This window comes from Bidens hawaiensis, unplaced genomic scaffold (assembly GCF_021521415.1).
Source record: "Bidens hawaiensis isolate Kalapana, Puna unplaced genomic scaffold, B.hawaiensis_p1.1 tig00006888_1, whole genome shotgun sequence".
NCBI lineage: Eukaryota > Viridiplantae > Streptophyta > Magnoliopsida > Asterales > Asteraceae > Bidens > Bidens hawaiensis.
In genome coordinates, this window is record NW_027491469.1 from 211,367 (window position 1) to 236,219 (window position 24,853).

The 24,853-nt window shown below is 33.9% G+C and overlaps 3 protein-coding genes and 2 pseudogenes across 4 annotated transcripts; all 5 read right to left on the reverse strand.

Annotated features, from left to right (window-relative positions):
• Window positions 1-1,596: 1,596 nt before the first annotated feature.
• On the reverse strand, window positions 1,597-11,536 carry LOC143633754 (jacalin-related lectin 19-like). Of its 2 annotated transcripts, XM_077102001.1 has the most exons (3): window positions 11,229-11,536; window positions 10,902-11,096; window positions 9,152-10,823 (listed from the first exon to the last, which is right to left on the reverse strand). In XM_077102001.1, the coding sequence occupies exons 1-3, from the start codon at window positions 11,229-11,231 to the stop codon at window positions 10,464-10,466; spliced, it is 558 nt and encodes a 185-aa protein (XP_076958116.1). In that variant the 5' UTR covers window positions 11,232-11,536; the 3' UTR covers window positions 9,152-10,463. The 2 variants fall into 2 exon arrangements, 1 of the variants encoding a protein (XP_076958116.1); XR_013153723.1 differs by lacking the exons at window positions 9,152-10,823; window positions 11,229-11,536 and adding an exon at window positions 1,597-2,050 and having other exon boundaries at window positions 10,902-11,219.
• Window positions 11,537-12,564: 1,028 nt separating this feature from the next.
• LOC143633725 (jacalin-related lectin 19 pseudogene) lies at window positions 12,565-13,972 on the reverse strand (annotated as a pseudogene).
• Window positions 13,973-14,964: 992 nt separating this feature from the next.
• LOC143633738 (jacalin-related lectin 19-like) lies at window positions 14,965-15,980 on the reverse strand. The gene is made up of 2 exons (XM_077101985.1): window positions 15,546-15,980; window positions 14,965-15,463 (listed from the first exon to the last, which is right to left on the reverse strand). The coding sequence occupies exons 1-2, from the start codon at window positions 15,723-15,725 to the stop codon at window positions 15,173-15,175; spliced, it is 471 nt and encodes a 156-aa protein (XP_076958100.1). The 5' UTR covers window positions 15,726-15,980; the 3' UTR covers window positions 14,965-15,172.
• A 2,081-nt stretch (window positions 15,981-18,061) lies between these two features.
• Window positions 18,062-19,147, reverse strand: LOC143633726 (jacalin-related lectin 19 pseudogene; annotated as a pseudogene).
• A 1,717-nt stretch (window positions 19,148-20,864) lies between these two features.
• LOC143633755 (F-box/LRR-repeat protein 13-like) lies at window positions 20,865-24,647 on the reverse strand. Its single transcript, XM_077102002.1, has 4 exons — window positions 24,593-24,647; window positions 21,595-23,148; window positions 21,320-21,493; window positions 20,865-21,226 (listed from the first exon to the last, which is right to left on the reverse strand). The coding sequence occupies exons 2-4, from the start codon at window positions 23,071-23,073 to the stop codon at window positions 21,008-21,010; spliced, it is 1,872 nt and encodes a 623-aa protein (XP_076958117.1). The 5' UTR covers window positions 23,074-23,148; window positions 24,593-24,647; the 3' UTR covers window positions 20,865-21,007.
• Window positions 24,648-24,853: the final 206 nt, after the last annotated feature.

The following is a 24,853-nucleotide window of genomic DNA, read 5'->3' on the forward strand; positions in this document are numbered from 1 at the left end:
CGTCTGTCATTACCCGAAATTAACTTAGTTAAGTCTTCCGCTGCTAAGATAAGATTTTCGGGGTGTGACAAAAATAAGCAAAAATGTTATTTGTGAGTATAAACAATGAAAGTGTTAAGCAAGTAATGAGTGTCGGTGAAACCATTGCCAATGCGATCGGGCTCCGGCCACTACGACGGTCGTATGATCATACTATAATGAGATTATGTTGGACCTCTCCGAATGCGATTCAAGTAAGCAAATAAGCAAATAGCAAGTAACAAACAGTCATTCAATTGATACACAACACAAAGATCACAGTTTGCGTTTGAGAAATAATAAGATAAATAATTTGATAAATGGTACGCAAGTGTCCCTAAAACATTTGAAAACAAGTAAAATAGGGGTGTGATTACTCACCTGATAAAGTGGAACAAGCGATAATGAAAAGGTGATAGAAACTAAGTTAAATGAGTCCGAGCTTCTCGGGATGCGATGACAAGCGTTCCTAGTTATTAATGATAATAAGATTAATTATAAGAATATAACGTGATTTAATAAATTAAGATTTCGAGGTGATTAAGTTATGCTTGGGGTTGTAATGTTATGTTTGAACGATTGATCTCTTCGGATTATTTGTTGTTATGAAAACAATATTATTAGTCATTATTATTTAATTAAAAGAATCATTCGTATATCATATAATTTAATTTATGAATAATTAGCTTAAATAAATATGAGTTGCGGTAAACTATATTTGATGTAAGATAATAAAATACTAATGAATAAATAAGTAGATAATAATGCGTAATTATTTAGTTATGATATGTAGTAATGTATAATATTTTGATAAAATCTTTTTAATAAGTTTATTAAATAAATATATATATATAATATAAATATGAGCAAGTTTAAAAAGACGTTCAACGACGAGAAACATTAAAGTGTCGAGTTTTAAATATAAAGAATATGGTCTACCATAAATACATACTTTTAATTCATACATACATAAATATATAAACAAAAGCTTTTAACGAGATTCGACAAGAAACGATGACTTAATGATGTCGTTTGAAATAAAAAGATGTTTATTTGATAATTAATACTAATTATATTTAAGTTATAAAACATAAAAAAAATCAATATAGCAATTAAAAACCAAGGAAGTCAAATAAATAAAAAGGTTTTGTGCTGGCCGGGGCTCAACTCGCGCTCTGGCCGGCTCACAGATGATAGCACCAACACAAGCAACCAGTTGGTCTAGATGGTCTGATGGTTAAAGATTAAAAACAATCATTTAAATCTAACAATCCAGATTAACCCCAAATAGATATAAACCCTAGAGTTCTACATTCGTTCAATCCATTGCTTTTGATCCAATTAACATTAGGGTTAATAATCAGTGATGGAAAACGATCGTGTTACATGTATGTATTACCTGATTAGAGGATGAACTGATGGTGAACAGCGGGTTAAGGACAACGGCCAAACGACGAACAGATTAGATACTTGCAGGCCGATATAACCTAATTATTTATGGGGGTTTAGGTCACGACTAGTTAAGGGTGGATTTTGCAGCTTTAATTGAAATATAATGATCGTTATGCACACATGCACACATAACAATCTAAAGATACTCAAATGGCCCAACTATGACCTTTTGAGACCTTGGTTTTCCAATCTTCATCATCGTCCACGACACGGCGGTTATATCTTTTAATCATCATCTGGATCCTTTGGAACAGCTTTGGTTTATGGGTTGATAACCGGAACCCGATTGAATCCAATAACCACCCACTTCTTCCATAAAAACCTACAATGTGGCCTCTATTTGTGAAGAAATTAAATGGTGTTTCGCCTTCCACACCAAATGGCCCAAATGTTCTTCGGTTACTCCTAAAAGTAAGCGATCTAATCATTGGGAAACCTCCATAGACCACAGGGCAAAAATGCCCACTGACGCCTACCAAGATTTCCTCAGGAAATTGCAGTTTAATCTGAAATTCGATCAAGAAAAGTTTCAGAAAATGTATACAATATGTACACCTAAATCCATCTAAGAATATTTTACCTGAGCACTCTTGGTTCCACCCATGCCACCATGTTTTACCCCCGAAAAGATTTACCATCGTTATCATATGACACACAGATCGAGCCAATGCAACTGCCGTACACAAGTGTGATTCCTCTAACTCCACCGTGTACTCCATCATCCCAATATTTGCCAACATTTCCTCTCCATGGTCCCAATTGTATGCTTGTATCCTGTTGCATGTATTTCAAATATCAATAAGTGAGATCATTATTAATATACATATATATAAGCTAGCTAGGGAGCTTAGCTTGGGTTGAAACAAAGTTAAAAAAAAATTATAATTACGCATATATTAAGGATTTGCATACCATGTTGAACCAAACTACTTGTTAGAAAGATTAACTCCAAGGAAGATGCAATAATAATTGTGCATAAATGTCGTGCTGACAAATTGGTGTCTTATAAAGAGCAAACAGTGATTCTGTTTGAGTTTTTTTATTATTTTGTATTCTACATATGTAAAACATGTTCCGACTTCTTTTTTCATTCTTTTCGCTCCCACCAACTGCATGTTGATACAAAGAGCAAGACTTTGCTATATAAAAGAATATATTGTACACAAATTACAGTTATAAAGAGCAAACAAAAGGTGTTAGTTGTTTAATGCGCATATATAAAACATTCAAAATTTGTGATTCCATTCTAACATATTTTTTTTGTACATAATTATTATTAATTTGTCTGGAAAATACAGCTAATAGATTATATTAGTTCAATAATAAAGTAATTAAAAATAATAAATCATATGGTTTTATATATATTAAAATAAATATTGAATTATCTTAGGTTATTGTCAAGGTTCGACGGTCATCACACGACTCGATACAACAATTGGTAAGGCGATGCGCTTGATCATCAAGTCGCTTGAGTCAACGCTAGCCTGTTTGTGAATATGCAGGTGAAAGCGGACGGATTAACGATCAATGAATTAGATTTGGGTATAGTACGTATGAGAAAGTGCATAACAATTGGTAATTATATATGAAATTGAGAACAAGGATACACAACAATGGATAATGTAAACGATGTTTTATTGATAGAAAGGATCTTTCAAGGATCAGAAAGATCGATTTTTTACTGAATTAGGTGATTTTACAAAGAAAATTAGTTTTAAGTGGCTGACTAAATTTTAAGTGCTTCTTTTCCAAGTGGCAGTCCAAGTTATCCAATTGTGACATGTGGAAGCAGCTATCTCAAATAGCGGATTACGCAAACCACCTTTTTCAGATGATGACTTGGACTTGGACGATGACATGGATTGCTATTTGAAAAGTTAGCTTATGTGTCTCATAATCCGCTATCTGATATAACAAATTATTTAAAAACACTTAAAATTTAGTCAGCCACCTAAATTTACTTTTATTTTTGTAAAACCACCTAATCCAGTAAAAAAAAATAATAATAATAAAAAAAATCTTGGTAGTCACAATTATCACATTTACATTACATGATATATATACATGAACAAGGGCGGGTAAATAACGGTTTTCTCAACCTGTGTGACTTTTGGCGCCGCCAGTAACCATTTGTAAATTGTAATGGTAGTGTTGCAGCAGTCATTTAGTATGTCACAATCATATCCGTCCCTATACTAATCCTAATAATAATAATAATAATAAGAAGAAGAAACGCTAACAACAAACTAAAATTGGCGATGTCATGGTTAACGAATGGTTAACACTAAAATTGGCGAAGCCACAGCGACGCTAAAGCCACCAAGGGCTCGAAATTGGAACCCGACAATGGTAGTCTAGACATTTCGGGTTCTTAGATGGAAATTCTAAAAAAATTGGATTAAGATTAAAACATGAGTTGCATATAGATCTTCTGAAAACTAAAAAGAAATCTTATCACTATAGAAATCCAACAGTTTAACGCATAATATGTTAAGTGCCTATTTTGCTCTTTTTTTACATTCTACACCACTTCGTCTTTTTGATATATTCAAACCAATTATGTGAGATTTAAATTAAGTTGGTGTCAATAAAAACTATAAACTGAATTGACCATTAAAGAAAGTCTATAGAAATATGAGGTTTGATGTTGACATTACATCTAAACATGTAAATAATTGAATTGTATACTCACCAAAGCACGTGTCATCAATATAATGCATAATTTCATGAATAGTAAGTTTGAGAGACCGACAATATTTTAGTTTTTAGTATATATATATAATAGTTTATGGAGAGTTTGATGGCGGGGAGTATATGCTTTTGACTCCGGAAGGTGAAGTGAACAGTTTGATGCTGCAAGTGGCGGATGATTATGGTCTCGAGGTGTCGATTAGCTTGCCAAAACCTTAAGGGGGGGGGGGGGGGGGTGGCAGCGAAGAATGATGAGAAGGTTGAGGAAGATGACCTCAAGCTAGGCACCTAGCCGAGCTTATGCTATGTTATGTTATGTTCTACCGGTTGAAACTAGTACTTTGAATATGTTAGAGTAAAGTGTCATTTTCGTCATTGTGGTTTGACAAATAATGCGAATTTAGTTCAAAAGGTTTAATTTTTGCATATGGGTCCTCCAAGTTTCCCAGTTCTTGCCAATTACATCCAAATCACTAACCCCGTTAATTTAATCGTTAAGTCATGGATAGACATGTCCTTTCACTATTTCTTTATTATAATACTTATTTAAGTGAACTGCAGTTTTCGTCCTTGTGGTTTGTCCAAATCTGCGGTTTTAGTCTAATAGTTTCAAGTTTGCAATCTTCGTTCTTGTAGTTTTAGTTCACTTGCAATTAAACCCGAATTTATTAACCTCGTTAAGTCTGGCCGTTAACCCATTTGCGTACCTCTCACGTGACGACTAGTTTTTTTTTTGTTCTCCCCAAATAAGTCTGGTCGTTAACCCTAATTCGCAAGCCCCCTCACATGAGGGGACGAGGTGTATTTGGGGAAAAAGGAAAAAAGAAGGAACAAAACTGCCCCTCACATGAAGGCACACTGATGGGTTTAACGACAAGACTTAACTAGATTAGGAAATTCGGGTTTAATTGCAAGTGAAATGAAACCATAGGGAAGAATTGCAAATTTGAAACTGCTTGACTAAAACTGCATATTTTGACAAACAAGAGGGACGAAAATCGCGGTTCACTGAAATAAGTATTATAATAAGAAAAGAGTTAAAAGACATGTCTGCCTCTGCCTTAACGAGTAAATTTAACAGAGTTAGTGATTTGGATGTAATTAGCAAGAACTGGGAAATGTGGAGGGTCTATATACAAAAAATAAACTTTTTGGACTAAATTCGCATTGTTGGTCAAACCACAAGAACAAAAATGACACTTTACTCAATATGTTATTATGAAACACATACATGCTGCTGTTTGAGATAATGAGATTCAACTAGTAATGTCATTTATTGTAATTAGAATTGCATGTATCATCTTATTGATTGGATAACAACGAAATACAAGATGAAAGACTGATTGCATCTCCTGCAATTATAAATTACGTTCAAAGAAATTATTCTATGCGGGGATTACTCATATGCATATGAGTATCCCCTGTAACCTTTTGAGCCTTTGGTCTTGTTATGTTTACGATCTCCGATAGCAAGATGGTTAAATCCTTTTAACATTATGTTGAATCTTTGAGAGAGGTTTGGTTTAGGTCTTGATAAGTGAAAGCCGAGTGAATCCAGAAACCACCCGCCTCTTCCCGTAAACCCTACAATATGGCCTCCATTGGCCAATAAGTTAAAGGGTGTTCCTTCTTCAACCCCAAATGGCCCAAATGTTCTTTTGTTGGTCTTGAAAGTGAGTGACCGAATCACGGGGCTGCCTCCATAGACCACACGGCAATAGTGGCCGCTAACACTTACTAAGATCTCCTCAGGATATTGCAGCTTAATCTGCAATTTATCCATAAGAAACTCCAAAAATAAGTTTCCAACTTTGAATATAGTGCAAGGAAATTTAGTGAAAATGTATTTACTTGAGCCGATTTCGTTCCACCAAAGCCACCATGTTTTTCTGCCGGAAAGGGTTTACCATTGTTATCATATGTTACACGAATTGAGTCGATGCATCTGCCATATACAATAGTTATTTCTCTTACTCCGGAATGTACTCCATCATTCCATTCAACTCCTCCATGTCCTCCCAATGGTCTCAATAGCTTACCCCCATCCTGCAATATTCAAATATCAGTGAGACCATGTTCATAATAAGGTTAGGGATTAAATCAAGTATAAAGATAATAAGGGATTGGGATTTCATGCCATGATGAGCCCAAGAAGTTGATGGAAAGATGTAGTGATAATTGTCTATAAAATATATTGATCTTGATCCTGGAAACTGATTATAGACTACGTACATATTTATAGAGCAAACAAAGTTATGCACTAATTCTTATTTCATTTGAGGTTTTTTTTTTATTTTCACATATATAGAACATGTTTTTTTTATGCTCGCATATGTAGAACATGAATTGTACTTCGTTAGTGGGAAAATTACCTCTGATATTCCCCTCTACTTTTTCTTTGAATATATGCTATAGAAAGATTGAACTATAAAAAATGAGGGCCACTAATATTCAGCTTTGGACCATCGAAACTTATTGTAATGGAAAGTAGATGCATTTCTTATATGCTAGCTGCAACATTATTGTAACTGTGAAATAGTCACATTCGTATACACGTTATATGTTATGGGAGTAATGAATGTGTTAGTGTATCGTATTGGATGAATAAAATGTTATGATGTAAAATGGTTTAAAGGCATAACAAAATGAAAATTCATGGATCGGAGCTTCTTTTCATTTTATTGCTCTTTATCCGGATTTAGAACCGACAATAACAAACTAATAATAGTATACTCGACTTGAACCTCGAGCATAAACATAACCAAACCAAATTATTATCTTACAGTTTCACTTGCGCATTTGTAAGGTATCATTTTCCTTTCCTTTTGACAAATAGCAAAATGAAAAAAATCACCAATTTTTTTTTGCAAACGACAACTTTCATATCACCAGGATTTGCTTACAAGACAAGACTAATGATTTATTTAACACTAACCGCCTTTCTTTTGATTTGCCAAGCAAAACCAAGTAATTAAATGCAAAAACGGGTAATCTAGACAATTGAAATGGCAAATTGCAAAATGAATAGTTATATTTCATCGTCTCAACCATTTTTGTGACCCTGAGTGAATAAAAAAGTGAGGCCTTTTAAAAAATAACTGGATTCTTCTATTCAATTTTTTTATGCTTCACGTTTAATTAAATAAATAGGTTAAACATAAAACCAAATTAGTCTCGCTAACTCATTATAACATAAGCTTGACAATATTTGATTGTTTTCTTAAAAAACCAAGCAAAATATAAATGTATTGGAACACGACATGAAAATAACTTTATCGGAGATATTTCAAAAGACAGTGAATAACACAGGGACAATTTAAAATGGACATTTACAAGTATAATGTAATATATATATCATCAATTTAAACTTGGGTCGTTATACTAATGGGTCGGCGTTGTTCATGGTGCACATGTGAATTGTTTAAATTCACAGTTGTAGGAGAAATTGCCACTTCTCTCATTCACAAGCAAATGACCAATAACTTTTTTTTCCAGGGGGGGGGGGGGGGGGGGGGGTTAACAATATTGTCAATTACTAATCAGGTTCGGAGTTTCATATGCTCATGGTGCAATATTCCTCCTATTCTTGTTTTTATGGTTCGCAATCTCCTCGGTATACATAAAATTGTCTCGTAATGCAATAAAAAGTAGAAGGCTCTACATGGGATTATAATGACGGCTTGTTGGTTTAGATAATATATCTTTAGCCTTATTTTGGAATAAAATATGTCCATGTTTATAGTTTTAAAATGGAAAGATTGCTGTATTTTTTCTTTTTAATTCATTTGTAAGTTGTATTTTTGGTGTTGCTCTAGCGTCTTCCTAGTTTGCCGGTTTGATGTAAGTTATGGAAGATAATATATATTTAGCCTTATTTTGGAATAAAATATGTCCCCGTTTATAGTTTTAAAATGGAAAGATTGCTGTATTTTTTTCTTTGTAATTCATTTGTAAGTTGTTTTTTTGGTGTTGCTCTAGCGTCTTCCTAGATTGCCGGTTTCACAATGGAAACACATCAACCGAATGAATATTAATTAGACAACTTGAAAAAGAAATTAACATAATGTTTTGTTGAGGAGTATTAGTATCATGGTTGTTCAAGAACAGGTCCAACACGCATTCCATTTGACTGAATCATATTTGTGTTATGTTCTTCTTTACTACTGCTTGAAACTAGTACTTTGCATATATTGTTATGAAACATGCTGTTGTTTGAGATTCAATTGGTAATGTCATTCATTTTTATTTAGAATTGTACTTATTTGATAGACAACAATGAAATACTAGATGAAATTTGCATCTCCTGCAATGAATTACAATATATTATTCTTATAATACTTAGGGATCATCATATGCCCCACCTATAACCTTTTGAGCCTTTGCTTCTGTTGTGTTCACCATCTCTGATAGCAAGAGGGTTAAATCCGTGAAACATCTTGTGGAATCTTTGAAAGAGGTTTGGTTTAGCGCTTGATAAGTAGAACCCAAGTGAATCCAGAAACCACCCGCCTCTTCCAGTAAACCCGACAATATGGCCTCCATTTGTCAAGAAATTAAAGGGTGTTCCTTCTTCAACCCCAAATGGTCCATATGTCCTTTTGTTGGTCTTGAAAGTGAGTGACCGAATCACAGGACTGCCTCCATAGACGACTGGACAATAGTGCCCGCTAACACTTATCAAAATCTCATCTGGAAATTGCAGCTTAATCTGTAATTAATTCACAAGAAATTACTTAGTTATAATCCCATATAAATAAGATCGATGCATTTAGATAAATTTGGTGAAAATATACCTGAGCAGATTTGGATCCACCAACGCCACCATGTTTTTTAGCCAAAAAGGGTTTACCATTGTTATCATATGTTACACGGATTGAATCGATGCAACTTTCGTATACAAGAGTTATTTCTCTAACTCCAGTGTGTACTCCATCATCCCATTCATCTCCTCCATGTCCTCCCCATGGTCCCAATAGTATACTACCATCCTGCAATATTAAATACCATTTTCATGATTTAGAACAAAAGAGGGATTAAATCAACAAGTATCAACATAATAAGGGATTGGGATTCCATGCCATGATGAGCTCAAGAAATTGCTGGAAAGAGAAGACTCTATAAAGAAATATGTAATGATAATTGTGTATAATCCTCTTGCACACTAATTATGGACTACTTATAGAGATCATACAAAGTGCCCCTAAATCCGTTCCCACAAAAACAAGATTCTGATTCCATTCTAACAAAGAGGTCATTCATATTTCATAATCACAATTCACAATTTGCATGGATTCCAGGTGTTTTTAATGCTCACAGATGTAGAACATGAACTGTAGCTAGTGGGAATAACAGTGACAGTGCCTTCTATAAAAGCATCCTTGACATTTCCTTTGCTTTTTCTTTGAATATATGCCATCTTTCCAAAGATTTAACTAGAAGGAATGATGTAAAAAAGTGCCACCAATATTCAGTTTTGCGCAGTCGGAAATCGTTGAAATGAAAAAGCATAATAATTTCTTATATGCTAGCTGTAACTTTATATATTCCGGTAGTAATTAATATACTACTATATTGTATTCTTGGATTAAAAAGGCGCGCCTAGGCAGACGATGACACAAGGCTTCAAGGATGGCTCTTCAGGCTTTTGTCTCGAAAGAATCTTGATAGGCGTTAGCAGCACTTTTGCCCAAACAATCTATTGTCCAAATTTCAGCAAAATTTCCCACTAACGCCTATCAAATTTTTCTTAGGAGATCTAGATAACACAACTTGTGCAATTTATTTTTTTTCTGACAGGACAAAATATCGTAGAATTGGAGTTCTTAGGTTTAACTTTTAATCATTAATTTTAGTTGGATTAATATGTAATGTTGTATCGCTCCGACAATCATCATGTTAGTTCCAGAACAACTGCTGGCGTTGTATAAATAGGAACAATGTATTTATCAATTTTAATTCATGGATTCAAAGTTAATCAAATACATATTTTGCAAATTATGATTTCTTCTTTATAATTCAATTACCACATATCAAATTTGGATAGGATACAATGCTACATACTGCCAGATATAGATCGAATTGTTCTAGTTTGGAATTTGGATGGTTCGACGATCATGAAAAGTTAGTTTCTGGATTTTGTTAATTTATTGCATAATATAGGTGAAAATTTGACAACTTGTCATGCAGCAAACTACAACAGGTTCTTTTATTTAGTATATATGTTCTTGTACAAGAACATAACCCTTTGAGCCCCAACTAACACAATGATTCAACAAAATACACACATAACAATCTAAAGATACTCAAATGCCCCAACTATGACCCTTTGAGCCATTGATTTTCCAATCTTCACCATCGTCCGCAACACGGCGGTTATATCTTTTAATCATCATCTTGATCCTTTGGAACAGCTTTGGTTTATGGGTTGATAATCGGAACCCGATTGAATCCAATAACCACCCACTTCTTCCATAAAAACCTACAATGTGGCCTCTATTTGTGAAGAAATTAAATGGTGTTCCGTCTTCCACACCAAATGGCCCAAACGTTCTTCGGTTACTCCTAAAAGTAAGCGATCTAATCATTGGGAAACCCCCATAGACCACAGGGCAAAAATGCCCGCTGACGCCTACCAATATTTCCCCAGGATATTGCAGCTTAATCTGAAATTCGCCCAAGAAAAGTTTCAGGAATCTATATAATTAATAAATACACCTAATTAAATTCAGTTGAGAATTTACCTGAGCACTTTTGGTTCCACCCATGCCACCATGTTTTACCGCCCGAAAAGATTTACCATCGTTATCATATGTTATACAGATCGAGTCGATGCAACTGCCGTATACAAGAGTGATTCCTCTAACTCCACCGTGTACTCCATCGTCCCAATAGTTCCCAACATTTCCTCCCCATGGTCCCAATTGTATGCTTGTATCCTGTTGAATGTATTTCAAATATCGATCAGTGAGATCATTATAAAATACATATAAGCTAGCTAGGGAGCCTAACTTTGGTTTATACAAATTTAAAAAATATTATAATTAAGCGTATGTTAAGGATTTGCATACCATGTTGAACCCGATGACTTGTTAGAAAGATTTACTCCAAGGAAGTTGTAATGATAACCACACATAAATGCCTTATAAAGAGCAAGCATATATAGCTAGTAATACAATATGTTAGGCATCCTGTTTGAGTTTTGATTCCATCCCAAAGAGTCTTCATTTTATATTTTACATACGTAAAACATGTTCCAACTCTTATTTTAATTTTATTCTGATTCCGTTTCCGGTCCTTACACAGTTTTTCATGCCATGAAGAGTCCAAGACGTTGCTTGAAAAACTAAAATAAAATGATGAATTAATGATTTGTGTGATATAGAATATGTTGTACGTACACAGATTACCGTTGATTCGTGCTAAGTATCTGATTCTGCTTTCAATCACAATTCTGTTCCATCCGAAAGGTGTTAATTCTGTACAGTGCATATGCGAAACATTCACAATTTGTTATTCCATTCTAAGACATTTTTTGTACATAAAACATGTACCTTAGCTATCGGTTTAAGATATTAAAATAAATGCTGGACATCATAATTAGGAATTAGAAAATTATGATGAATATCACGCCGAAACTAAAGACACAGCAATAAAGAACACAACAGGACTTGCTATGAGCAGATGACACACAACGGAAACTATCACACTATTGCACAAACGAATATCACGGAGAAAGGACATAAAATAAAGAACACGACATTAGTCAAGGTGACATGCGCCTGCGGCTGCAACTACAACTTCTTTATTATCTGAGACCAAGAATTACAAGTACATATGCGGGTATATATAATAAACAAGACCCGGGTTATTTCTTAGTGACCAAGAAATATGTAAATTGCCCTAATATAAAAATATTAAAAAACCGCCCACATATATCTTATAATTCTTGGTCAAAGTTAATGAAGAAAATCCTAGTTGCATGTGTGAACGTAGGTCACCTTGACTAAACTGTCTTTTATGTGTAATATTAGTTTGTGTAATTGTATGACAGTTTTCGCTGCGTTCCACTCTGTTCATGAATGTGTGAGTAGATGGTCAACTATTGTTTGAGAAACATTGAATCAATAGATTTTATTGAATGAGTAAATGTAAAGGAAATAACCAAATAAATAAATGTTGATCAACTATAACTTCAAATATAACCGAAAGAGAAGAAACGAATATTTTGATAATAAAATAATATCATTACATGCTCCACAATTTGCACACGAATCATGTGATACAAATTAGTTTTATACACAACTTATTTTAGGTTTGAGAAATATTAAAGTACACAAACAATTTATTGTATTTTAAGGCTAGCTAGAGTAGTCATATTCCCAGGTTTAGGTCTTTGATGTTCATTCAAAACCTTGTACACATCATTAGGATTCTTTGGAATAGGCTAGGTTTTGGACTTGATAAGCATAACCCGAGTGAATCCAAAAACCACCCGCTTCGCCCATAAAAACCTACAATGCGACCTCCGTTTGTTGAAATATTGAAGGGTGTTCCTTCTTCAACCCCAAATGGCCCAAATGTTCTTTTGTTGCTCTTTAAACTGAGTGATCGGATCACGGGACGGCCTCCATAGACCACACGACAATAGTGCCCGCTAACACTTACTAAGATCTCCTCAGGAAATTGCAGCTTAATCTGAAGTTAATCCATAACAATTTCTTTATATATTAGTTTCCAACATCAAATAATTTATAGGGAAATTTTTTTAAAATTTACCTGTGCGGATTTAGTTCCACCAAAGCCACCATGTTTTTCAGCGAGAAAGGGTTTACCGTTGTTATCATATGTTACACGGATTGAGTCGATGCAACTGCCATATACAAGAGTTATTTCTCTAACTCCACTATGTACTCCGTCGTCCCATTCGTCTCCACCATTTCCTCCCCACGGTCCTAATTGCTTGTTCTTATCCTTCTATATATAAATATCAATGTATTTTAATATCAATGACAAAATTCAAAAAATAAAAACTGTAAACCTCCTAAATAAGCTTAGGATAAGGGTTTCATACCATGATGAGTTCAAAAAATTGCTATAGGATTAAAGATTTGTGTGTACGATGGATTATCTTGCACACAAATTGTGGTATAAATAGGTTAAAAAAAAAACTAAAAAGGTACTACTGTGCTATAGCCTATAAGCATCTGATTCCGATCCCAATATCATTTCCAATTCCAGTTTTCTTTTCATTCCATTATACTATAGAGATCTTTGTCGTGTGCTAACATACATAAAACATGCAACATTTTGATTCCATGCTAAGACAGTTTTTGTACATAAACATGTACATCAGTTTGTGGCCTGAATTAATATATATAAATAATACCTTCCGGGCCTATATGGATCTTGCTTTTGTTTATATTACCAATTCAATTATAGCACGTTTTGTCCGAAAGTATGTATGTGTTTTTATTAGTTAGCGTGTTGAATACTATTGGAATGTACATGGATTTTTTTTATTCTACCTAGGAATGAGATTTTTTTTCTTCGAATACCCGTACGCATATTGATAATATGGATACCAATACCAAGATTTTAGAATTTAGTATTCAATATTTACAAGTATGGGTATTTCTGTATTTTGTACGATATGTAAAGGTTTATTTGAGAACTTCAATATTTAAAAAATGGGCTCAACCGATTAATAATCATATAGTCCAACAGGTACTCGTACCAATTTAGCTAATTTGGTAATTGTACTGATTCAATTTATTTATTTTGCTGGTAATACCTGTTTTGATACTAACATCATTGGAGATTTGAAAAAAAAAAAACAAATCGGGTACCGTACTGAATTACCTTTATCGATACCAATACCTTAACCTATAAAATCCGGTATGGTACTCGGTACTCGGCTTTATTGATTTTCGGTACGGGTACCGGTATGGGTACGGTACCAATCTTTTTTTTAACACCCAACGAATCCTCAAAATGAGCTACTGGCTAAATTCACCACATCACGACACACTCGTTTCGATCCCGGGAAAACCCTCACCTAAGGTCAACTCCTGTGATCACTCGTGTATGTGTGTGTTGGGTGTCTAAGAGTGAGAATATGGAGGAGAAGAAACTTCCTAAGTCTAGCCTATAGCTAGTCCAAAATATGAGTTTATTGTGAGTTCATAATGAACTTATGGATGAATAAAAACTAAAAATTCTTGTTTATTTGGGTAATTAATGACTCAACTAAGTGTATAAGTAGTTACATCTCACAAAAGTCCATAAATGATGTATGGCTTATGACTTATGAGTGCATGTTTTGGGTTATGACTATACTAAGCAAGATATATTTATAATGGGTGAAAATTGGCTAAAAAGTAAAAACATCTCCTTACATGAATATTATTTATTGAACATAACCATTACGATTATTCAGTTCAAGATTGAGTGTCAAAGACCTCACATACATTGTGTTTAAATAAATTGAAATGGAGTATAAGTGTGTGAGATACGTTGTAAAGTATATAATTGGTTTCTTAATCACTGTGTTCTTCATGTGATGCATAATTGGGATGCATATATGGTGCAATTATTGTTGAGAAATATTGAATAAATAGTTTTTAGTGCACTCAAATAAATAAATAAATAGATGTTGATCAATTATTTCTTCCTTCAAAGATAACGAAATTAGAAGAAATGTAATGCTACCACTAGCTTCGTCTAGTGGTAAAGGTGTATGATCTTCAACCAAATAGTTATCGGTTTTAGCCTCAATTGAGACATGAGGATAAAATAAGGTGGAAATTTTGATGATAGAAAAAATATATCATTAGTTGCACCACAAATTGCACACAAATCATCTGATACAAATTATACTTATACACAACTTATTTTAGGTTTGAGCAATATAAATTAAAAGAAAAAACAAAAAATAAACAATTTATTTTATTTTAAGACTAGCTATGGTTGTCATGTGTCTCAGTTAAGGCCTTTATATATTTCTCTTGGTTATTCAAACCCTTGTAAACATCATTAGGATTATTTGGAATAGGCTTGGTTTTGAACTTGATAGGTAGACACCGAGTGAATCCAGAAACCACCCGCTTCGTCCATAGAAACCTACAATGCGGCCTCCACTTGTCGAGATGTTGAAGGGTGTTCCTTCTTCAACCCCAAATGGTCCAAATGTTCTTTTGTTGCTCTTTAAAGTGAGTGACCGGATCACAGGACTGCCTCCATAGACAACACTACAATAGTGTCCGGTAACACTTACTAAGAACTCTCTAGGATATAGAAGCTTAATCTGAAATTAATCCATAAGAAATTCATAAATCAGTTTCCAACTTTATATACGATGCATGGAAATTTAGTGAAAATGTATTAACCTGAGCAGATTTCGTTCCACCAAGGCCGCCATGCTTTTCAGCAAGAAAGGGTTTACCGTTGTTATCATATGTTACACGGACTGAGTCGATGCAACTTCCGTATACAAGAGTTATTTCTCGAACTCCAGTGTGAAATCCATCATCCCATTCATCTCCTCCATATCCTCCCCATGGTCCCATACTACCATCCTACGAATATTCAAATATTAGTTAGTCCATTTTCATAATTTAGGACAAAAGATGGATTAACACAAGTATAAACATAATAAGGGATTGGGATTCCATGCCATGATGTGCCCAAGAAATTGATGGAAAGATAAGTCTCTACAAAGAAAGATGTGATAATTGTCTATAATGCTCTTGCACAGTAATTATAGACTACTTATAGAGAGCAAATAAAGTGCCCATGATTCCATCCCAACAAAAAGAAGATTCTCAAGGTGTGAACTATAATCAAATGTTGAAAACAAGAATCACACATTCACACACAATTTCAAATGAACTCTCCAATATTATTGATTTAGAAAAATAATTCTATGAGGTTATATAGACTATAGAGAACCGATTACAATTAGAAACGAACACAAACTCCGATTTATTTATTAATAAAAATCCTCCTTTTTTTAATAGATAAAGTAGATAATTATCTCAAACTGCAATAATAATCAATTACTTAATGAAATTGATCAATTAGCTCGAACCGGCACCACACCTAATTCCTAACCCATAGCTCGGGTTCGGGAATTACATCCAACAAATTCTGATTCCATTCCAATAAAGAGGTCATTCATAATTCACAACTCACATATATAAAACATGCACCGATTCCCTTTCATCCCATACTTTTTTATATGGTTGTATATGTAGAACATGAACTATAGCTAGTGGGAAAACATGGACAATGCCTTTTAAAACACCCATGTCATACTTCTGTGCTTTTTCTTTGAATATATACCATCTTGGAAATATTGAACTAGGAAGGAATGATAAAAAATAAATAAATAATAAAAAAATGCAACCAATATTCAATTTTGGACCGTCTAAAGTTATTGAAAATGGAAAACAGATAAATTTCTTATATGATAGTGATATCATGTAGGCATCATCTAAACGTATTTTGTGATCACGTTACGCTAGCAAACGGGTGTATGACCTAATGGGATGCTCATTGCTCATAGTGACCTGAAAAGTAAGAATTTCATGATGATTGACATTATTTAATTATTGGTTTATTTTTTAAAAAGTAATGTTTTATAAATTTATATAAAGAAACATTATAAAAATACTATTGTTTTAAGAAAGTACTTTTTTTTTTACTTTTTAACCACTACAAAATACAACACTTCAATAGCTATCGATAAACATGGTCAACCAAATCCGCTTTGAGATCATAGTGTGCCTCACTATCGCGGATCATCACATGGTTGACTAGTCTCTCATGTTGGTAAGCTAAAGGGTAGGCTGGTCTTTCGGTTCATAGTGTTGATACATCGCTCGTCCTTTGTCTCGTATGTTCATGTTACGTAAAATAATACAAGCACGCATTCTATTACATAATATCTCCTTTTTCTCAAACGCGTGTCGGATTAACAATGATGTGCCTTTTTCGTTGAGGGCACCAAATGCGCGCTCGACATCCTTTCTCCCCGAATCTTTAACTTTTTTTTGATATGGCATCGTTTAAGATCACTTTCGTTTGGACATATGAATTTTTCACAAATGTGGCATATTTAGTATTAATACTATCTGCAAGATAATAATTGTACTTATACCCGTTCCCGTTTGCAATAAACGAAGAAGTCGATGCAACTCCATTGATGAGGTCGTTGAAAATGGATAAATGATCCATAACATTTGTATCGTTGTTTTATCGTGCAACACTGAAGTATGTCGCATGTCAAACCCAAAGATCATGTGGCACCAAAACCTCAAGCATAATGGTCGGGTGTGGATGGTCATCTCGTTGTTGCTGATCTCGCCAACCAACAGGACAATTTTCCCCCTTCCAATATATGCAATCGATGCTATTACACGAAAACGACACCTAAAATGTCTATCTTCATATACAATGGTGGCCCCAAAGATATAAAATTTAATTAAGACGAATAATAATGCTAACATTGATTTCAACAAACTATATGAATTGTAAAATAAAACAAAATAAAGTAAAATACATATGTACAAAGTGACACCAAGAAGTAGTCGTTCACAAGATGAGTTTTAGCCTCCACATGGTCCGATTAGTATTAACGTGTCTTAATTTTAACCCGACGCTTAGAACTCTCAACTTGATAACCTATGAAGGTCACACTACTTTCTACCGCGTGTATCACGTATGAAACAGTCATCACCCTAATGAGTCGGGAGAACAGTCTTATGTAATGAAATTAGAAGAAAGGGACATTTTGATGATAGAAATAATATCATTAAATTCTCCACAATTTGCACAAGAATCGTTTGATACAAATTATTTTAATAAGCAGCTTATTTTAGGTTTAAGCAATACAATTTTGGGTCTTTATATCCCATAGTTTTCTGATGTTCATTCAAGCCCTTGTAAACATCATAAGGATTCTTTGGAATAGGCTTGGTTTTGGACTTGTTAAGTAGAACCCGAGTGAATCCAGAAACCACCCGCTTCGTCCGTAGAAACCTACAATCCGGCCTCCATTTGTCAAGATATTGAAGGGGTGTTCCTTCTTCAACCCCAAATGGCCCAAATGTTCTTTTGTTGGTCTTAAAAGTGAGTGATCGAATCACAGGACGACCTCCATAGACCACACGACAATACTCAATAGTGCCCACTAACACTTACTAAGAACTCCTCAGGATACTGCAGCTTAATCTGAAATTAATCCATAAGAAGTACCTTAAATCACTTTCCAACTTTATAAATGTAGTGCAAGGAAATTAAGTGAAAATGTATTTACCTGAGCGGACTTCGTTCCACCAAAGCCACCATGTTTTTCAGCCAGAAAGGGTTTACCATCGTTATCATATGTTACACGGATTGAGTCAATACAGCTTCCATATACAAGAGTTATTTCTCTAACTCCACTATGTACTCCGTCGTCCCATTCGTCTCCACCATTTCCTCCCCATGGTCCTAATTGCTTGCTCTTACCCTTCTGTATATAAATATCAATGTATTTAAATATCAAAGACTAAATTTAAAAAATAAAAATTGTAATCCTACTAAATAAGCTTAAAATAAGGGTTTCATACCATGATGAGTTCAAAAATTTGCTATAAGATTAAAGATTTGTGTGTATGATGGATTATCTTGCTACAAATTGTGGTATAAATAGGTTAAAAAACAAGCAAAAGGGTACTACTAATCTACTATGCTATAGCCTATAAGCATCTGATTCTGATCCGAGTGTCAATTCCAATTCCTGTTTCCTTTGCATTCCATTACACCACAGTGATCTTTCTCTTATGATAACATACATAAAACATGCAACATTCTGATTCTTTTCTAAGACAGTTTTTGTACATAAAACATGTACATTAGTTTGTGGCCTGAATAAATATAATACTTTCCTGGCCACCTTGTTCATGGATCTTGCTTTCCCTTTTCCATTAATCATTAGAGGTGACATAATGAAGAGGTCCGACTCGATTATAACACGTTTTATCCAAAAAGTTTGTTTTTTATTACTTAGTAAAGGATTTTGGAAACACTTCTTTGATATTATTTCTCCCGCTATTTAGCTTATCTATAGAGGAGATTACAAGTTTACAACCTACAATATTTACCTTAAAACAACATTCACGTCTATACAAGTGTCTTTCCCATGATACAATAATTCGAGCATTAACGGTACTGATGGAAGTGGTCTTACTAGTATAAGATAGCAACACGTTTCCTATGTTTAATTAGTCTTTGTGAGATATGAGACAACATCGCGTAGATCCAAGGAAGTTGTAGTGGTAAGGTGCAAGTTCAGGAGCAGGTAAGTTTGCTGTTAAAAATAAATAAAGAAACATCGCGTCTACCCTAGGAGAGTAAATATTTTAATACCCAATACTTACTTTTACCAAGCGTTTTGCCTCCGCACTTATAAATCGTTTGTTCAAACGCGTATGTGACACTTTTAAACACGTGTGACATTTAATACACCTTTCATTTCAAATATCATTTTAAGCACATTATTTGAGTATCATATCCCATTTGCATATAGAGAATGTAAACTCGTAAAGTTTTAAATATATATTTCATATATAACCTAAATGTATATCTACATATTATTTGTACATATATTTCCAACATCTGTTTTGTATTATAAATACAAACATGCATCCCATTCCAATTTCCACCACATGTTTTTTTTACAAAAAACATGCACTGATTCCTGTTCGATTCCTTTTCAACTCATGTTTTTTGTTACATAAAACACAATATATAGTTCATTAGTGTGCGTGTGCTAGAAAAAGAGTCTAACTCGATTCGGGAATACGCTACCCCTTTTGTTTAGCAAATATACTTTGGCAAGATGCGATGTATTCAGCGGACGAATCGAACTTTGAAGAAATTTTTCATTGCTCAAAGCTAATTACAGACAGTTTCTATGATTTGGCTTATTAGCCCTAGTCATATTTTATAGGCTTATGTTCAAAAGTTGCATACATGTATGTCTATATAATATTCATTTTGTAACATGTTAAGGTTCTAACACTATCTTTTATTCAAAATAAAATATGTAGTTAAGTTTTTGTAAAGTGACTGTTTTTATAATTTTACAAACCTAATGGACTGTTTATGTGACTTGGGTGGAAATAGTTTTACGGAAGGAAACGGCTAAAATATTGCAACAAGTGGTGTGTCGTCTGCAGGGCAGGATTTGGGCATGTGCGAAAGGTGCAACTGCGCATGGCCTAAAAATTTGAGGGGCCCAAATAAATTTTTTTATTGTTTTACATATATAATAATATTTACTTTAATTATTTTATTCGAGATTTAAATGCAAAAGCAAGGATAGAAGAGACGGGAAGTTACTTTTAATGCTCGCTTCTCCTCCCCTTTGTAGGCTCCCATTTTTTTTTATTTTTTATGCATATAACTAAACGCTACGCATCAAAACCGAAGGTTAATCAAGAATCAAGATCAAGTGGTTCATAAAAGAGAACCTTTTCGAATATGTCATTATTACAATTTGCCAAACTAATAGAGCATTGGTATATGTTCGACATGACATGGTTTTAGGCTTTTAGCAATCAATGTAAAACGCGTGTTCATGACTTTGAGCAAATCACAACAAAAAGAAAAGAACCTGAGCAAAACATTATAAATCATCACACCCGGACGCAACCAAAACACAAATGCAGGATGTCCATTATACGCCAAAACCACAATCTTTTGAAACCTCGGTTTTCAAATGTTAAAAATCAAAATAAAATTAGTTACATTTGACACGCATGTTATCGATATTTATAATCTCTATCCGTCCATAAATACGATTCTAAGAGCTATCTACCAGTTCTAGTCGTTCAGAAGCCGAAGATTTCCAGTTAAATTTAAACATAATTTGTTGAAGATCATGACCCTCGTCTCCATTTTCCGCACCTTCAAACAGTATCACCATTGTAACATCTTTTATATGATGTAGCCAGCACTTCCTAGAGTAATATGTACAGCACTTGGGATTCCTTTCTCTTGACATTATCTTCTCCTTCAAAAACTAAAACCGAAAAAAGATTATAGATTATAATAACATAATCCAAGAATTCAACAAAACATAATCTTTAATAAAACAAAACCATAGAAACATTACATTTAAAAGCTCGGAATCGGAAGATGACACCAACGATAACATATTCGGTCGAGACATTCGTAGTAGATTATCAACAAAATCCTTCAACTTCATGGGAGATTTGATAAGTTCTAACTTGAGTTTCTTTGATGACACACGTTCGAATTTTGGTAATTCTTCATGAATAGTTATATTCTTCAACCGCAATAAGAAGCAAAACGAATAAAATTAGAGGTCAATTATCATTTATCAAATTAGAAGAGTAGAATTCATAGAATCAAAACGAAACTTAATACCTTATGGGAGCTAACAATCGATTTCCAGCCTCCAGTTTTTACAATTATCCGTAAAAATCTCTCCAGATCACGAAAAGGATAAGATTCTTTTCTTCTAAGATGTAAATGTAGCTTCACTACATGCAAATTTGAAATATTCAAGAGCATAAACGGAATAAACGGTATCCTCTCACCAGAAAACTCGAAGGCAGTCAGATTCGGTGCATTAATCAAAGGATCTATATTCTTTTTGCATCTGATTATAGATAGTTCCGTAAGTGTTTTGCTCAATATAGTTATCTGCTCAAGACGAGTACATTCTCTTAATACTAATTTTTCAAGATATGAAAACTTTTTGAGCATATCTTGAAACACTTCATCTGTCAAGGTCGGATCTTTAATCGATAAATACTTGAGATTTTCACAACCTGACAAGTTTATATCGCATAACCATGAGGTCTTCAGCCAATACATAAAACTTACAAGACTGGTCAACGCGATGTTGATTGACACAAGCCCATGGCATTCATGTAAGTGAACCCGTTGAAGCTTGTCAAGAGTTGAGATGTGTAAGTGGCCTATTCCCTTGCAATTTACTAGCCTCAAATCCTCGACCGACGGGCAGCCTTGAATGAAGTTGTTGATCAAATCTGTGTTTACATGTGCGTTCTTTATTGACAGCTCTTTTAAGTTGCACAGATTGATGATAACATTACTACCAAACTTGCAACCATACAACTTTAGTGAAGTTAAACTCTTGGAAGTAAGAACGATGTTAGGTAATAAATAATGTCTTCTTACGTTATTTTCTTCCACGTGAATCTCTAGCTCTTTGACATCTTTGTTTAAAGCAGCGTTAATCCAGTTACTCATGGGCGGTATTAACTTGAAATTAGCTTGAAACAAAGAAACTTTGAACTTCTGAATACTATGCATCGGTCCTAGTTTTTCTGCTAACGAGCTGTTGACAAAAGTTATAAACTTATCGGGATTATATCTTCCTGAAGCTTTAAACTTTTTCTGGTCAAAGTCAAAGGAGAAAAACGAAGCAAATATCGATCTCCATTTCTTAGACCAGACAGTGATTCGAGTAACATCTTTCGGACAACGAAGACATGAAAGAATCTGGTGGATAATGTGTTCGGGTAGTTCCGAGATTTGATCCAATGGTTCGACTATTTCATCAACTTCATCAGTCGTTTCCATCTTCCTCTTCTTTCTTCCCTTAATACCCTTCCTTGAAATACACGAACGCGTTCTCTTTGATTCCCTAATAACCGACACACCGTTCTTATATGGTCCAGTAATCAACGTTTGACCGTCTTTCACTTCACCGTCAACATTTTGTAAAACTCGTTTCTTACTGCACGCTACTGAATCACCCGAACGAGATGAATGTTCTGTTTTGCGCTTCCTCCTTTTGATCCTCAACAACTTATTTGCATTAAGTTTTCTCTTCAACTTATTATCAAAAAGCAGCCGCCTGGTTTTCATAAACATTTTAAGTTACTGAAGGACTTAGATTTATGCTGCAGAAACTACTTTCGATAATATAGACTATCAATTCACAGCAACCTGGATGCAAATAGATATAAACCACATGTCATAACATTGTATTGAACCACAATGTTAATAGATATGATTAGCTTATTCAGAGCACACTAGCAGAAAATTTAATTAGTGCATATGTAAACTATCTTCCAATCCTATGATAAAAACACACATCAAAAGTTAAACGATAATAGGGACGTGCGTGAAACCGAAAGAAACCAGTCTGACACTGACCAAACTGAAAAAAACCGAACCGAAACAAAAACCATGTTCTACTTTTATGCTTTTTGTAAAATGTGAACTAACGGTTCAGTTTTGGTTTGGCATTTAGTAAAACAAAGACCGAACCGAATCAAGTTTATAGATTTAAATTTTTTATTTAAGTAATTTATAACAATTTTGAAAATTTGTAACTCAAATATTTAGTCCAAGTGTATAATAATCAATTAGTTATGAACTAACAAAATGATTTTTGCCCGAATCATTATTTTTCTAAGCAGTTAATGTGGAAAAATATCGGATATCGATCAACGACCGATATTTGAGTTATCAGTGAAATATCGATAATTTTAATATCATGTAAAATTCATATATATGTAGCAATTTAACACTAAAGATTAAGTATACTCTCCCAACCATTAACAAATTAACTTTTTGCAACTAGCAAAACATTGCCAATCACTAGTAGGAACTAATTAAGACTTAAAATACTAACATTGAACACTAAAAATTGATAATTAAGACTTAAAACACTGATATTGGAAATATCGGTGATATATCAGTCCAATATCGCCGATATTATCGGTACCAATATTCTGACCAATATTTTATCAAGGGACAGATAACCGATATACCGGCGATATCGACTGCATAGATTATTTTTGGCTAATTTATTTTTCCGGCACTTTCAAGCTCAAATGGCAAACCGAACACAACCCAAAAACGAAAAAACCAAAACTGAACTGTTTTCAAAAATTCAAAAACTAAATTTTAGGTTTTTAGTTCGGTTTTAGCCCAAAACAGACCCAAACCAAACCGTGCACACCCCTAGCTCAAATTGCAAAACCGAAAAACCTGTAACCAAACCCAAGCTAAAAAAAACCTGAAACAAAACGGTTTTCAAAAATTCCAAAAACCGAACCGTGCACACCCCCTACACAATATGATCATGGTAACAAGCAACAACACAGAAAGTCGATAAACCCTTAACAGTTCCATCTTTTACACAATAATTAATACTCATCATGTTAAAAACTTCAAATTTCAAAACCCTAAATAAATAATAATCAAAACAATTAACATCAACCCACTAACTAAATTCGCCCAAATATTAAAAACACCTATTAAATCCATCGGATACAGATCGATTTAGATCAAAAGTATAATAATAACAATAATAATAATAATAATAATAATGCGATTATTATTATTATTATCATTATATAACGTACTAATTTAACAAACTAACCTGAATTGAATTCGTCGAATCGCAGGGGTGGTCTAGGTTTTGGTGGATCGTTGTTCTCCTTGATTATTATTATTATTATTATTATTATTATTATTATATGCGTGAGATTGGATTCATTGATGGATGACTGAATGGGCTTGTTGATTGTACATCAGGCCCATTAGAAAAATAGAGAATGAAACCTTCAAACTAGAGCTCGCACAAAAAAACCAAATTTGGAACCGGAACCCGATTTTTTATACTAGGTTTTACTACCCGACC

Bases quoted from the DNA above. Each gene is read 5' to 3' on its own strand.
- LOC143633755 (XM_077102002.1), bottom strand. From the start codon at position 23,073: ATGTTTATGAAAACCAGGCGGCTGCTTTTTGATAATAAGTTGAAGAGA. The intron at 21,494-21,594 runs GTATTAAGTTTC...TTGCGGTTGAAG, and splicing joins CGATTGTTAGCTCCCATAAG to AATATAACTATTCATGAAGA. The intron at 21,227-21,319 runs GTAATGTTTCTA...TTTCGGTTTTAG, and splicing joins CCGATTCCGAGCTTTTAAAT to TTTTTGAAGGAGAAGATAAT.
- LOC143633754 (XM_077102001.1), bottom strand. The intron at 10,824-10,901 runs GTAAATTCTCAA...GGCGAATTTCAG, and splicing joins GTGGAACCAAAAGTGCTCAG to ATTAAGCTGCAATATCCTGG.
- LOC143633738 (XM_077101985.1), bottom strand. From the start codon at position 15,725: ATGGGACCATGGGGAGGATATGGAGGAGATGAATGGGATGATGGATTT. The intron at 15,464-15,545 runs GTTAATACATTT...GATTAATTTCAG, and splicing joins GTGGAACGAAATCTGCTCAG to ATTAAGCTTCTATATCCTAG.